Genomic DNA, 14,093 nt, shown 5'->3' on the forward strand with positions numbered 1-14,093 from the left:
AATTTATTCTCTCAATTTAATAACTTCAATATTTCAGATTACAAAGATATGAACACAGTTTACGGTAAGTTAAAGTTATTTTAAAATCTGTCCTACTAAAAATGCAAAAATATTATCGAGAAGAATATATTCTTCGTGTTTTAATTCTAAACAAGTATAAAATCTTCCATACGCTATATTCTGCAATATTTTTTGTGCTAAATATTCTTTATTTAATCATATTCATTCTATGTTTCAAAGGTATACAAATTAAATAAAACAACAATATTATGTCAAATCATTCATGATCCTTACTGTAGAATATTTTTATTTTTTAGAGAAATTTATTAATTCTTGGGATCTATCTCATCTCCTACCAAATACAGACCAATATATTACATACGAGGGTTCATTTACTCAGCCTGGCTGTCAGGAGACTGTCACATGGATAATATACAATAAACCAGTATATGTCTCAGAAAACCAGGTATATCACATAGATAATATACAATAAACCAGTATATGTCTCAGAAAACCAGGTATGTCGTGTGGATAATATACAATAAACCAGTATATGTCTCAGAAAACCAGGTATGTCACATGGATAATATACAATAAACCAGTATATGTCTCAGAAAACCAGGTATGTCACATGGATTATATACAATAAACCAGTATATGTCTCAGAAAACCAGGTATGTCGTGTGGATAATATACAACAAACCAGTATATGTCTCAGAAAACCAGGTATGTCACATGGATAATATCCAAAAACCAGTATATGTCTCCGAAAACCAGGTATGTCACATGGATAATATACAATAAACCAGTATATGTCTCAGAAAACCAGGTATGTAACATGGATAATATACAATAAACCAGTATATGTCTCAGTAAACCAGGTATGTCACATGGATAATATACAATAAACCAGTATATGTCTCAGAAAACCAGGTATGTCACATGGATAATATACAATAAACCAGTATATGTCTCAGAAAACCAGGTATGTCACCTGGATAATATACAATAAACCAGTATATGTCTCAGAAAACCAGGTATGTCACCTGGATAACATACAATAAACCAGTATATGTCTCAGAAAACCAGGTATGTCACATGGATAATATACAATATTAAATTACTCTGGTAATATGTTATCTCGTGGCTCTCTGTACTTTTACATCCGGTTATTGTGCTATTGTTTTCTAGATTAAAACACAATGTTGATTGCTGTACCCATATTTTTGATATTTTTACTTATTATGACTGTTTGTTTTGTTCACACATCGTTGCCACTATAAAGGTGTTTGATGCGACTGCCATACAAGTGAAAGGCTTAGCTAGTTTTAAAACAAGGTTTAATCCACCATTTTCTACAAAAAGAAAATGCCTGTACCAAGGCAGAAATATGACGGGTTTGATCCATTCGTTTGATGTGTTTGAGCTTTTGATTAGTACATTTGATTAGGGACTTTTCTTTTGAATTTTTCTCAGGGTTCAGCTTTTTTTTTTTTCACAATAAAAAATCTCCTTGTAGTGTTATATCGTCGTATAATTACAGAAAAATTCAAATACCTGGTACTATATATTAATATTTAATGACAGGCGACATAGACGCGGTATTAAAATATAGCTGTCGTACAAACTGTCTGTATTGCTTAAAATCTTGACAGATACATTTAATTCATTTAAAAGAAACAACATATGCTGAAAGTTATTTGCAATGCATTCTATGCAAATGTAATTCATAATGGCTATCATACATGGACACAGACAGTTTTTATCTGAATATTTAGCCTAAATAAAAAGCACAAGCTATCATGATGTTTTGTTTTGATTTGAAAAAATAATTGATGGCATTTCTTTATCATTTACCAACATGCTTCTATTTTTAAAATCACTTGCTGTATAAAATAATTCGAAACTAACATTGCATCTTCGAATTGATTTTAAAAGGGTGAAATGTCGAGACGCAAATAGCGACAACATTTAATACTAATCATTTAATGAAGTTGCATCCACCAGTAGTCAGTAGACAGGTTTATCTTTCAGCTTGACTTATTACGAACTCATGGTAAAGGTGATTGGAATTATAAAAACACACGACCAGTTCAGTCCATTAATCAGAGAGCTGTTCGAACGAATATAAATTTTAAATCAAAGGTAAGATTAAAGAAAGCTTGTTTTGTTCATTAATTAGTTAACTTACATGGTTTCTTCACCAGAGATGTTTTTATTACTTTTATTTTGTATGGCCATTATTACAGTTGTTTGATTAAATCGTTGAAATACTACAGATGTATGTTCATACTTTTATTTTTTACGGTTAAACATGCATGATAAATCTCGACCATCAAAAATCTGATCTTTGATTCTATGCATCAATTGTCCCATTTTGAGCAAGTCAAACAAACGTTCGTGTAATGGAAAACGGCTTTACCTAACTAACACGCAATCAGTATTAAAAAGAAACTGAACTTTTTGTATTGAGTTGATAAATAATTGGATAGTTGGGAAACTTTTCAGTGATACGAATATTTCACAGAAGAGATACTACTGAAAAACGTAAATATGTTGAAGCAAAAAATATTAAATAAATTTTGACTATTTTAGTTCATTTATATGTTTTGGAGTTTAGTATGACGTCCCTTTTTACTGAACTAGTAGACATTTTTATGAAGGGATCAGCTCAGGCCCACTCCCGGTTGTACGATTATTCCGCTGCGTTAATATATGTTGGTTGCATTTGGCTGTTATCTAATCTTTAATTGGGTTGTTGTCTATTTGACATATTCCCAATTTTCATTCTCAATTTTATCTTGATGTCCGAGGCTTCATGTATGAAATACAATAGCTCACTCTAATCTCTATTGTATTTGGCTTTCCAGTTCTAAGCTTTATCATACGTGATGAAGGTTAATTGATGAATTAGACATATTTACGAATTTTGTATTGATATCAATTTGCTTGGACGTACCCTAGATCTGTCACCAAATAACTTTTTGACGTCACAAAACAATCACGTTTTTGATAATTGCGTCAATGTATCAAATTGTGAAAAATGTTTTGTTGGAAATCTGTTTGACTTTGAGTAATGGCGGACTAATTTCGTACAAGTGTAAAAAGTAGAATAAAAAAATACCAAGTTCCAGGCAAAATTCACAGCTGAAAGTGAAAGTCCTCAAAATCAAAACCTCAACATATCAAACAATGAAAAATAACTGTCACATTCCTTAATTGGTACATTTATTTTCTATATATTCAAAGGTGAATGAATATAAATAAGATGTTGTATAAGTGCCAATGAGACAACTCTCCATCAAAAATACAATGAACAAATGTTAAAAAGGTAAAACAATATATAGATTAAAGTACGGCCTTGAACACAGAGCCTAAGTTCCCACCTGACAGCAAGCTATAATGGGCCCAAAATTACCTTAATGCAACTATTCCAACAGTAGAACCCACAGTTTAACCTATATGAAAATCGAGAAACAGGAAACACATATAAACCACACCAACAAACGACAATCACTGAACACCGGGCTCCTCACTTAGGAAAGGTGCATAAACATGCAAACCTGGTTTTGTAGCTAGACTTTTTACTTTAAATGGGTCTATTCGTTGGACACACCGTATTTCGAAAATGTTACCTGCATTTTCACTATCAAAGGCGTTCTTAATGAGAAATGAATATATATCTCATTTGAAACTTAGGCATTGACCGATTTGTTATTTTGGTAAATTGCAATTTTGAATAATGAAATGATACATTTAAGTTCAGCACATGTCTCTTTGGTTCAAAGTAAAAAAATATTTCATTCAAAATCAACTCTTACTTTTTAATTCTAAAGAAAAATATTTTTCAATGTAAGATTTTCTAAAATGGATAAAGATATCTTTGTGGAAACAAACTGTATGAATTTCTTTTTCTTGACATTCAGCTACTTATTTACATAACCTGATAAACTAATATGAAAGAATTTAACATGGATTCTTTCAAAATCTTAAAAGTTTCATCTCTCTTAGGAAAACAGATAAACCCTCTATATGCTCCATCAAGACATTACTAAATGGCAACTAGTAATTTATTGGATGCAAAAACAGAGCCTTAGATCCAGGATTAAAACACAGTATATTAATGAGTTGATAAAATTGAACTGTTTAGTTACCATATCTAGATTGAAGTAAATCTCGCATTTAATGGCATGGCTATATCGCAGTCACATGCAAATAACCAGTAGTATTTAGTTGAATAATCTGGTTAAAAGTAGGAACATACTGATTTTATACGTGAGAATCTGAGGAGTTCCTATTATATTACTGCTATCCTCTTTTCCTCATTATGAAATCACTGAATAATTTATCATTAAAAATTTTCTGCCCTGAGTATTGTTGACTGATTTTGGACTTTTCGTCTTTTTTACCATTGTTTTTTCTTATTTTCTTATAATGTGTTTTGTTTATCAATTTGGTATTTGTTTAATCGTTTTTTGTATATATTATGTAAAAAGTGTTATTATACAATTATTGACTTTTGATGAGGTTCATACAATGATTTATCACCTTAGAGATACGATAATCATCGAGGCCAAAGTGAATATCATATTTCTGCCGTTGATAAATCATTGTATCAACTGAAATCTAAAGGCAACAATTGTGTATTATAAGAAGTTCTATCCTCAAGATACTGTAAAACTGCTGCCTGCTTTATACTAAATATATCATGTGCTTTTGCAGTTGTTAATATTCAAAAGTCGAATGATTTTCAAAAAAGTTTACTAAAAACAAATACATTAAAAACAAGAAGAAAAGAAAAAATACATCGAAAGAAAGAAGAAGAAAGAAAAGAACTGGAATTTACTTGACGTCATAAACCTAGCTACGACATTGACGTTGCATGGGAAAATCTATATTTGGGTATAGGGACGCTGTTCTAAATCTTATATTAACCTCTCGTGAGTTTTTGCCGCGGTGAATAAAACGTTTTATCAAAAAGGATTTCCTATGCTTTTAGCCAATGAGGAAACAGAAAATTGATTGTCACATAATAAAACAAAATAACGAACTCTAAGGAATAACGGAAAGTTCGTCGTCAAATGGCAAAATTAAACGCTCAAACGCATCAAACGCATGAATAACAACTGTCATATTCCTGACTTGGTACAGACATTTTCTTATGCAGAAAAGGGTGGATAGCTAACTAAACCTAATACTTGTATGACAGTTGCATACAATTCCATTATATCGACAAGGCTGTGTGAACAAAATTAACAGATATCTAAGGTTAAAATGTCAAGAATATGGGTACAGCAGTAATTATTCTGTTATATTTTTAATCAGTGTAAAATCAAAAACAAATATGTAACAAAGAAACACATAAATGCATTTACATTCAGATATCGCAGATCAAATTTATTCGTTCATAGTATATTAATTTACGCTTTTTTGATTGAGTTAAGCCTGCCAATTGATATTTTATCGTATGTTTTTCTATGTTGTGATGTTATGCTATTGTTTCAGAAAAAGGGAGAAGGTTTGGTACCATTAAAACGTTTAATCCCGCTGCAAATGTTTGCACCTGTCAGGAATCTGATGTACACTACTTGTCGTTTGTTTATGTAATTTATACGTGTTTCTCGTTTCTCGTTTTTTTTTATATAGATAAGACCGTTGGTTTTTCTCGTTTGAATGGTTTTACACTAGTAATTTTGGGGCCCTTTATAGCTTGTTGTTCGGTGTGAGCCAAGGCTCCGGGGTGAAGGCCGTACATTGACCTATAATGGTTTACTTTTTTAAATTGTTATTTGGATGGAGATTTGTCTAATTGGCACTCACACCACATCTTTCTATATCTTTATAGACGAAGCACGTTAACAAAAATGAAAAACAAGAATACAAACATTTTACCATGAGACAAAAAATGGGGAAAAAATATAATACACGTACGAATTCTAGTTAATGATGCATCAAAATTTATATAATTAATAAAAGGATGATGATGTGTGATAACAATTGTGACATCTACACACAAAAAGAGTCAAAAGTTAAATAAGTTATCAAATATATGTCATTGTACGACCTTTACCAAGTCCATACCAACTATCAATTGTAAAATACCTCGGATACCAATATTTTAAACAATACAAAGTCAGAGAAAGCTAACCACCAGATGTAAGCTTATAACATTAATCGAATAACAGTGATGCGGTATGGGCTTTACTCATTGTTAAAGGCCGTACGGTGACCTATAATTGTTAATTTCTGTGTCATTTTGGTTTCTTGTCGAGAGTTGTCTCATTGGCAATCATACCACATCTTTTATTTTCTATGACACACGGCAACTGATACATGACATCTTCTGCTACAAATTAAACGTAAGAATTTATTTGTTTATTTTTACAGTCTCGATTTTGCTCAATGGAGAGAAAAGTGAATTACAAAGGTGAGTATCGAGAAGAGATTTAAGTAATGTTCAGTTGATTACATGGTTTACAATTAATTTTTTAAACCTCTAGTGAAAAATGTTTAAAGAGTAATCGAAAATAAACTGACGCGCCATGGCTAAAAAAGAAAAAGTCAAACAGATAATTCATAGAAATTGAAAATTCACCATTTGGAAACTGAAATAGTCTCTTTTGTTATTAAGATTTGTTTTCAATCTACCCTCATTGTCATTTTCTAGGTGTAAGTCAAAAAATGAGGCAGACTTGTGACTGTATCTGTTGTATCCAGCTCTATCTCTAGTTCGGTTGGATAGATGCGTTTAACATCGTCACCAAATTTTGAATTATTTAGTGAGTGAACATCATCTATATAGTGGACATTAAAGTTAAAGGATATTGGTAACTTCTTTTCCTTTTTCCTAAGAAGTTTCTGTATGGTTTAAGTTACCTTTCAAATTGTTAACCACGTTTCCAAAATGTATTCATAACGAAAATGTCTAGGTGATAAATGTGTAAAATAACATCTTTGTTTTTCAGTAAATTCATTCCTTGACAGCTGACACTAAACATGGAGAATTAGCTTCACAACAATAGGTGCTTTCATTAAGAAGTCAGATTCATACCGGAGACAACACTAGCTATTATAAAATGGTACACGAATTTGTTATACAAAAAGTGTTTGTAGTCTTCCAAGTGTGACTGAATGTGATGATAAAACACAATACATAAATGATATTCAGTGAATAGGACAAAATAATGTGATGAAAAGTAAAATTTTAACACAGATTTAGAACATCCGTTAGTGTCATTCATTTTTGTACATTTAGTAATGAACAATAGGTATGTACTCATCTATCATCTGAATCTAAATATAGTTTTTGTACAACATTTGTGTGCGGATTCAGATACTTTAAGATGATGTTTATTTTGATTTGACCGATGTGTTACTTTTATTGGACTGTATAAGTTCAAAATCTAATACCACATATGTGCAGGTATTTGTATATCAATACAGTTTCAAAGAATAATGTCAATGATTTGCATTATGAGAAGTTAATATTTTAATTTTAAACAATAGATTGTTACATACTGTATATCTTGTACACGTTGTATTGTTTTTAACAGAGTTTTATATATTCAAGCTAAAATATAACTTTAAAATGTATACTTTACCAATCATTCATAAAGCTGTTTGAAAACAATAAAGTTTAATTGTTAATTATTTTATTGTTATTTAGAGACACTATGTGTGTATTAATATTAAAGGGGAAATTGGACGTCCGATGAACAATATGTCCAAATTGATTTAATGTTGCGTCCTTTTAAAGTGGCAAAAACTTTTGTATGACAATATAGAAAATTGTTAATACATATTGTGATCAGTGTGTAGTTATGTGAACATCAATATATCCGCTGAAAGAATAAAGCATAATCAATCACAGTTCAATGTAATAATAACCGTGTTTTAATTAAACAAAATCCATATAAATACACAAAAGTATTTACGTCTAAATCAAAGTTCAACTCGTGAAACAGTTTTCTAATTGAATAAAGCAGTATATTTCACAAGACATATTTCAATATTTAATTAACGGTGTAAAAGCTTAAAATGAAATTCCGATACAAATTTAATACACAATTTCAGTGAAAAAGGTTTGTATTGCTGTAAAGCAATAGATCTAATTGCTATCAGCGTACTAGAACATAATATGCCCAACACTGTTACAAAAGTTTCAAAATTTTAAGATGAAATGCACAGTTTTAATTTTGTTATATTTTATTATGATAATTCGTAAAGGTTTTTTATACCCTTTTGTACACTAATTATCGACTCCCAGGAGTCGATATTAGAATTGAACGATGGACAATCAGTGCATGAATTTTTCTTGCTACCTGATTGGAAGATATTACTTGACGTGAATAATCAAAGTTAATTGATTGGTAAGGACAATCCGAACCTATTAAATGTCCTTCAATCCCGTAGAATATCGGATTTGTCCTCTCTGTTTTAGCAATTAGATTTTGCCCGGTCATTAATCATGCATATTCATGATATTGGTACACAGGTAACTTTTATCTATAAATAGTCGAATCTTCTGAAATTTCGTAAACAACAACGTTAAACGATATATACTACTTCATAACGTGTGACCTCACGTGTGTGGTAAAATTTGTTGATTGATGCACGTGGCTATTCTAGTAAATGAATTAATCTACAAAGCGAGAGCTACATTTTCATCAGCTAAGAGTCGACTAGCCCTTTTTGAAAGGCTAATGCTTGTTACACTTCTATTATACGCTCAGAAGATTGTGTATGGCATAGATTAGTCCGTTTCAGATTTAAATTCAACTATTGAATGTTGAAAAATATCGTATTACACGAGAGTTTGTTGTAGCATCAGTTCTGTGTTTTTTATATACAGACAAACCTAATCCTTCTATTCCAATTGTATTCGAAAAAAATGCATGCTTTCTTGACGTCATAACAGGAATGCAAAGGGAAGCAAGAAAATCTGACTTCATATTTTAATTTTGGCCAATGAAGATATGGAATGAACAAGCCACACGTTGATTAAAAAAGATATCAGCATGTCTGGAAACGGACAAATGTATAGAAAGTATGTAACAAAAACAATATTCTCGATCATCGTAGAAACAGAGTACCCTAATTGTTCGTACGATAGGTCAACACGTTAAGATAATTTGAGATCTGCACCAATATAGTTTTTCCACAGTATACACTACATTTATTTAACGGGGTGCATGAAAAAAAATCACAGATTTACAAATGGAATTCCAATTACACATAAATTAACTCATCGTAGATACCAGGATTAAAATTTTATATTAATGCCAGGCGCGCATTTTGTCTACAAAAGACTCATCAGTGACGCTCGATCAAAAAATGTTTAAAAAGCCAAATAGAGTACGAATTTGGAGGGCATTGAGGACCGAAAATTCCTAAAACTTTTGCCAAATACAGCTAAGGTAATATATTCCTGAGGTAGAAAAGCCTTTGTTTTTTTTCAAAATAAAACTCGTTTAAATCCTGTCAAATGTTTGAAAGAATTATAATATGATTCTTTATTCTACTTTTTACAATTCATGAATTCCGATCGAATTTGGCTTACTTAGATTTTAAAAATATAGTTAAAATAATTCCTAGACAAAATCAGATCTTAAAAAGACGTATCGTTAGATAAACACTGCAGTCAGGTGTATAATGAGAATTAGTGATATTCATTAAAGGACAATTACCCTTCAGACGATTTGATATGTTCTATACAGAAGATTAATTCCCTTCCTTTGGTTCAACAATGATAGATCTTCCAATCGTTCCTTTGATTAATGTTATTTTGGGGTTTTTTTTGTAAGGTTTTATAGACTTTCTTCATTTTTAATTTTTTTTTTTTTTAGTTTGGTAATTTTGTTATAACGTTGGTTTAGGCGGAAGAGGGGTTCAACAGCACCCATTGTATAAGGAGCAACCGTTAATTCAGAGATTACGTGTACGTAAATTATGCTAATGCATTGGATAGAATTCAAGCTAAATATTCTTGAGTTAAAGCAATTTTAGGTGGGTATGATTTAGAAGCAATGATAATTTGCCTATGTCCAAATCTTTTACCGACAATGCAAATCCATTGGCCGTCAAAATGCTACTATGAGAAAAAGACAAAATCAGTACAGATAATACCACTTTTATGGTAGCTAAAGATTGCACTTTGTAAATACTAAGTACATATGTTTTACAGGTCACCCTCTTCTGGGTAGAAATTTATAATTAATATATATTTTGTTTTGTTTACCTACTGGTTTAAAGATATGATATTTACACATAGACTAGTTAGTGTTTGTTTTTGTTGCACTTCAGTGTTCTTGTTGTTCATTTGTTTTTCCTCTTATAGTTTATATACAAAATCCCTCGGTTTAAGCTTATAACCCGGATTTCGTTTGGTCTCAGTCGATTTTTGTGTCTTTTGAGCACCTGTATAACCGTTGTCTTTATGGATTGCGGTCGAATTGAATTCTAAGTAAGATCCAACGTTTAATGAAGTTACGGTTTTGAGTATATTTAAATTTAGAGATCTTTGAGGCAATTAAATGTTGAAATATACCGAACAGCACCATGTTTGACCTTTTAAAAAATTGAATCCCATTTTAACTTTCGATTCTAGGATATATTTTTTACCGAACTTTATAGTAAAATTGCACAGTGTAAGCCGTTAAAAGAGTTCATATGGGAAATTACATTGTTTATATTTACTGAAGTGTAACCTATAGATACACAACCGTGTATGGTTTTAGTAGAAATATACAGTCTATAAATGAGACAACTCTCAACATGAGACCAAAATGACACAGAAATTAACAGCTATAGGTCACCTTACGGTCTTCAACAATGAGCAATGCCCATACCGCAAAGTCAGCTATAAAAAGCCCGACATGACAATGTAAAACAATTCAAACGACAAAACTAACGGCCTATGTCAGTTATATCTTTATTGACATACATCTAAAGATTCTATGACATAGGAGTTATTTAGTGACAGGACATCATCTTTATTTCTTATATGAAACTTTGCCATTATTTGTTTTCTTCTTTTCTATCAGCACAAAACAAGTCCGTCTTAGGAGTAAAAAAAGGGAACATTTTCACATTGGAAATGAAAAAAACCCAAAAACTATCGAAATGAATCAGAGAATTTTTTTTTCTAAATCTGTTCTTGAAACAAATTAAAATATAATCATTAACGATGAAAAGAAGTAAATTACAGTGGTTTCATTCAAACATTACATCTAATCATATACGTTGATTGTGAGTTTTAGAAGCATTACAATCATGTGGTGTTCCAAACGCTTTATTCATTTAAACGTGTTGTAGCAACAAATTGCAATAGTGTGAGCTTTCTAAAATATGCCAATTTTATTCACAGATTGTTCTCAACAGCTAATGGTTCAATGGCTTATAATATGTATATAGATTACTTCAAGATTTTAAACATGACAACTATTACTTATTCCCCAAGACTCTTAGACTATATTGGTAATGCACGATTGGCAGCGTATAGTTATTCTACATGGCTTTGCAACTCTAATTGATTTAAAGGAGATAGAAAACAGGTCTTACACGTTGGAAGCGATAAAGAGACATTTTCTCAGTCTTTCTAGTTAATTTACTTGTAAAAATCCAAGACAATGCATAACTGTAGAAATGTCAGCTACCAATTTAGTTGTCACTGCTACGATTTCATTTCTCTAAAGAACCATAATGTATTTTTGTCCAAGGATAGATCAAATTGTAAAAAGTCGTTCTCAGCTTCAGACAAACCAAAATATCAATGTCGGTATTGTGTCTGTCTTTTTGTATTTACATAAAGTTACAGTTATCATTACAAACCTCACATAAAATTAACCAACAGAAATATACCTGAGATAGTTAAAAACCTACTTGTATCACGTCCACCTCAATTTTGCATTAAACAGTAAGATGTTGACGTTCTTGGGGCTTGCAATGAAGTAGAAGATAAACCATGTAACAGTTTGAATGACGTTGTATCAGAATACAATCAAGTGGAACTATGTAAAGCCGTATCCGCTATAAATAAAAACAATATATGTATTTTACAACATATATCAATTGTTGCAATTATCTATCATTTGCGTGAAATAAGATTTTGTTTTCTTCTTCCGAAATGACCTGAAACATTGGTACATTTATTTGTCTATTTTTTATGTCGTGCGTATAATGTTAACTTGATTGTTTGTTCGTGAATATTGCATGACTGGAGAAATAAAATCTAAGAACTTATAATCCAGTCAAACAAGATTGGATCTTATGAAACGTACCATATGAAATGGAAACAAAATATAACATCAAATGACATATTATACTGATTATTTCCAAATAAAGATAATCAGCTTAAGATGTTGTATAAGATCTCTGTTTGCATTTGGAAACTAAACAATGTAATGTAACATCAAATACGCTCAGATTAGGAGAGATCAAGTAAGAATATAATAAAATACAAAGAATAATACGAAAGTGCATCACAAAAAACGTAGAAAATACAACAAATGTAATTGTGCAGAGAATCAAGTTTCGAGATAAGATTGTAACGTATATAAAAAAATAAAATAACAAAAATACCGATCTCCGCTGAAAATCAAAAATGGAGAGGCCTTCAAAAAATGTCAAAATTAAAAGCTCTAATAAAAAAACCGAATGGTAACAACTATCATATTTTTACTTGGTACAGTCATTTTCTTATGTAGAAATGGTGGATTAAATTTGGTTTAATAGTTAGCTAAACTCTCAATTGTATGACAGTCGCATAAAAATCCATTATAATGACAACGATATGTAAAAAAATAATCGTTCATTAATTTACAGAAATTTCTTTAAAACTTACCTTAAAAAATGTTCGATGAGTGAGTATATATGTAAAAAATACTCATGTGAACAAGAAACCTACCATTTTATACCATATCTTTTCACTATCAAGCAAGAAAAAGGGGAAATCAACAACTGAAAAATAATACTTGAAATGAATAAAACAAAATATAGAGGAAAGAAACCATACGAAAACACAATAAAACAAAGCAACACAAAAAAAAAACAACCCTTAAAGAACCAAAAATAAAAATAAAAGAAACTAACGTTTAAAAAAATAAAAATGAAACCAAATTTGAAAGGGAGGAATTCAATAATCTGTTAAAGTTATTGTTAAGGGTTTGGTTATTTCCAATATTATGTTAAAACTAGATAATTTAGACACGACGTCATTCTACCGACGTCACAATCGGAGAGTTACTTGGTTATAGTTAAGTGTTACATTTGTATCGTCGAAACTGTTTTACACTTATTTAACCTTTTCAGGTTGCACTGGTCTAACTATAACAAAAAAACTTGTGAAAATTAGATGCAATAAATAAAGAAGGACGAAGTAATTTATGAAGGTACCGACAATAACTTAAGAATTATTATCGTAAATTAGTTTAGTTAGAATATTACCGAATTAGACTATTTATCGGATTTGTAATCACATAAGCAACACGACGGGTGCCACATGTGGAGCAGGATCTGCTTACCCTTCCGGAGCACCTGAGATCACCCCTAGTTTTTGGTGGGGTTCGTGTTGTTTATTCTTTAGTTTTCTATGTTATGTCGTGTGTACTATTGTTTGTCTGTTTGTCTTTTTCATTTTTAGCCATGGCGTTGTCAGTTTGTTTTAGATTTATGAGTTTGACTGTCCCTTTGGTATCTTACGTACCTCTTTTAATTGATGTATCTGTTCAAAAACATGACCTACCAAAATATGTTTCTTGATTTCAAGGCTATATTGTTATGTTTGAATATTACAAATTTAATCACGATAGTTTAGACTGTCGCCATTTTTTATTGTCTATAATTAAAAGAGTTCATAAAAGGCTGTATTCTCATCTATGCGTGATAGATTGAAGAATTCATTGATATTTTAATTCACCATTTGAAAAATAAAGCCCGAGATTTTTAAGCAAAATTAAATTAAAAACGCTTGGAAACTTTTGGTCAATAAGAAGATGTATATATTTGATCTAAATGATAATAGAAAAATAAATTATTCCAACAAAATAAAGACCGAACACAAAAACACAAAAAATGCTATTGTATTTGTGTTTACG

The 14,093-nt window shown here is 30.7% G+C and overlaps 1 protein-coding gene across 1 annotated transcript in view; it reads left to right on the plus strand.

Moving 5' to 3' along the window:
- Positions 1 to 7,618, plus strand: part of LOC139485250 (carbonic anhydrase-related protein 10-like) — a 28,163-nt gene extending 20,545 nt beyond the window's left edge. Inside the window, exons 7-11 of the mRNA XM_071269550.1 lie at positions 38 to 64; positions 318 to 466; positions 2,035 to 2,145; positions 6,388 to 6,427; positions 6,966 to 7,618. Coding sequence (XP_071125651.1) covers positions 38 to 64; positions 318 to 466; positions 2,035 to 2,145; positions 6,388 to 6,427; positions 6,966 to 6,988 — 350 coding nt within the window. The 3' untranslated portion in view covers positions 6,989 to 7,618. The remainder of the gene's footprint in view (positions 1 to 37; positions 65 to 317; positions 467 to 2,034; positions 2,146 to 6,387; positions 6,428 to 6,965) is intronic.
- The last annotated feature ends 6,475 nt before the right edge of the window (positions 7,619 to 14,093 follow it).

The sequence above is a fragment of the Mytilus edulis genome, chromosome 8 (genome assembly GCF_963676685.1).
Source record: "Mytilus edulis chromosome 8, xbMytEdul2.2, whole genome shotgun sequence".
NCBI lineage: Eukaryota > Metazoa > Mollusca > Bivalvia > Mytilida > Mytilidae > Mytilus > Mytilus edulis.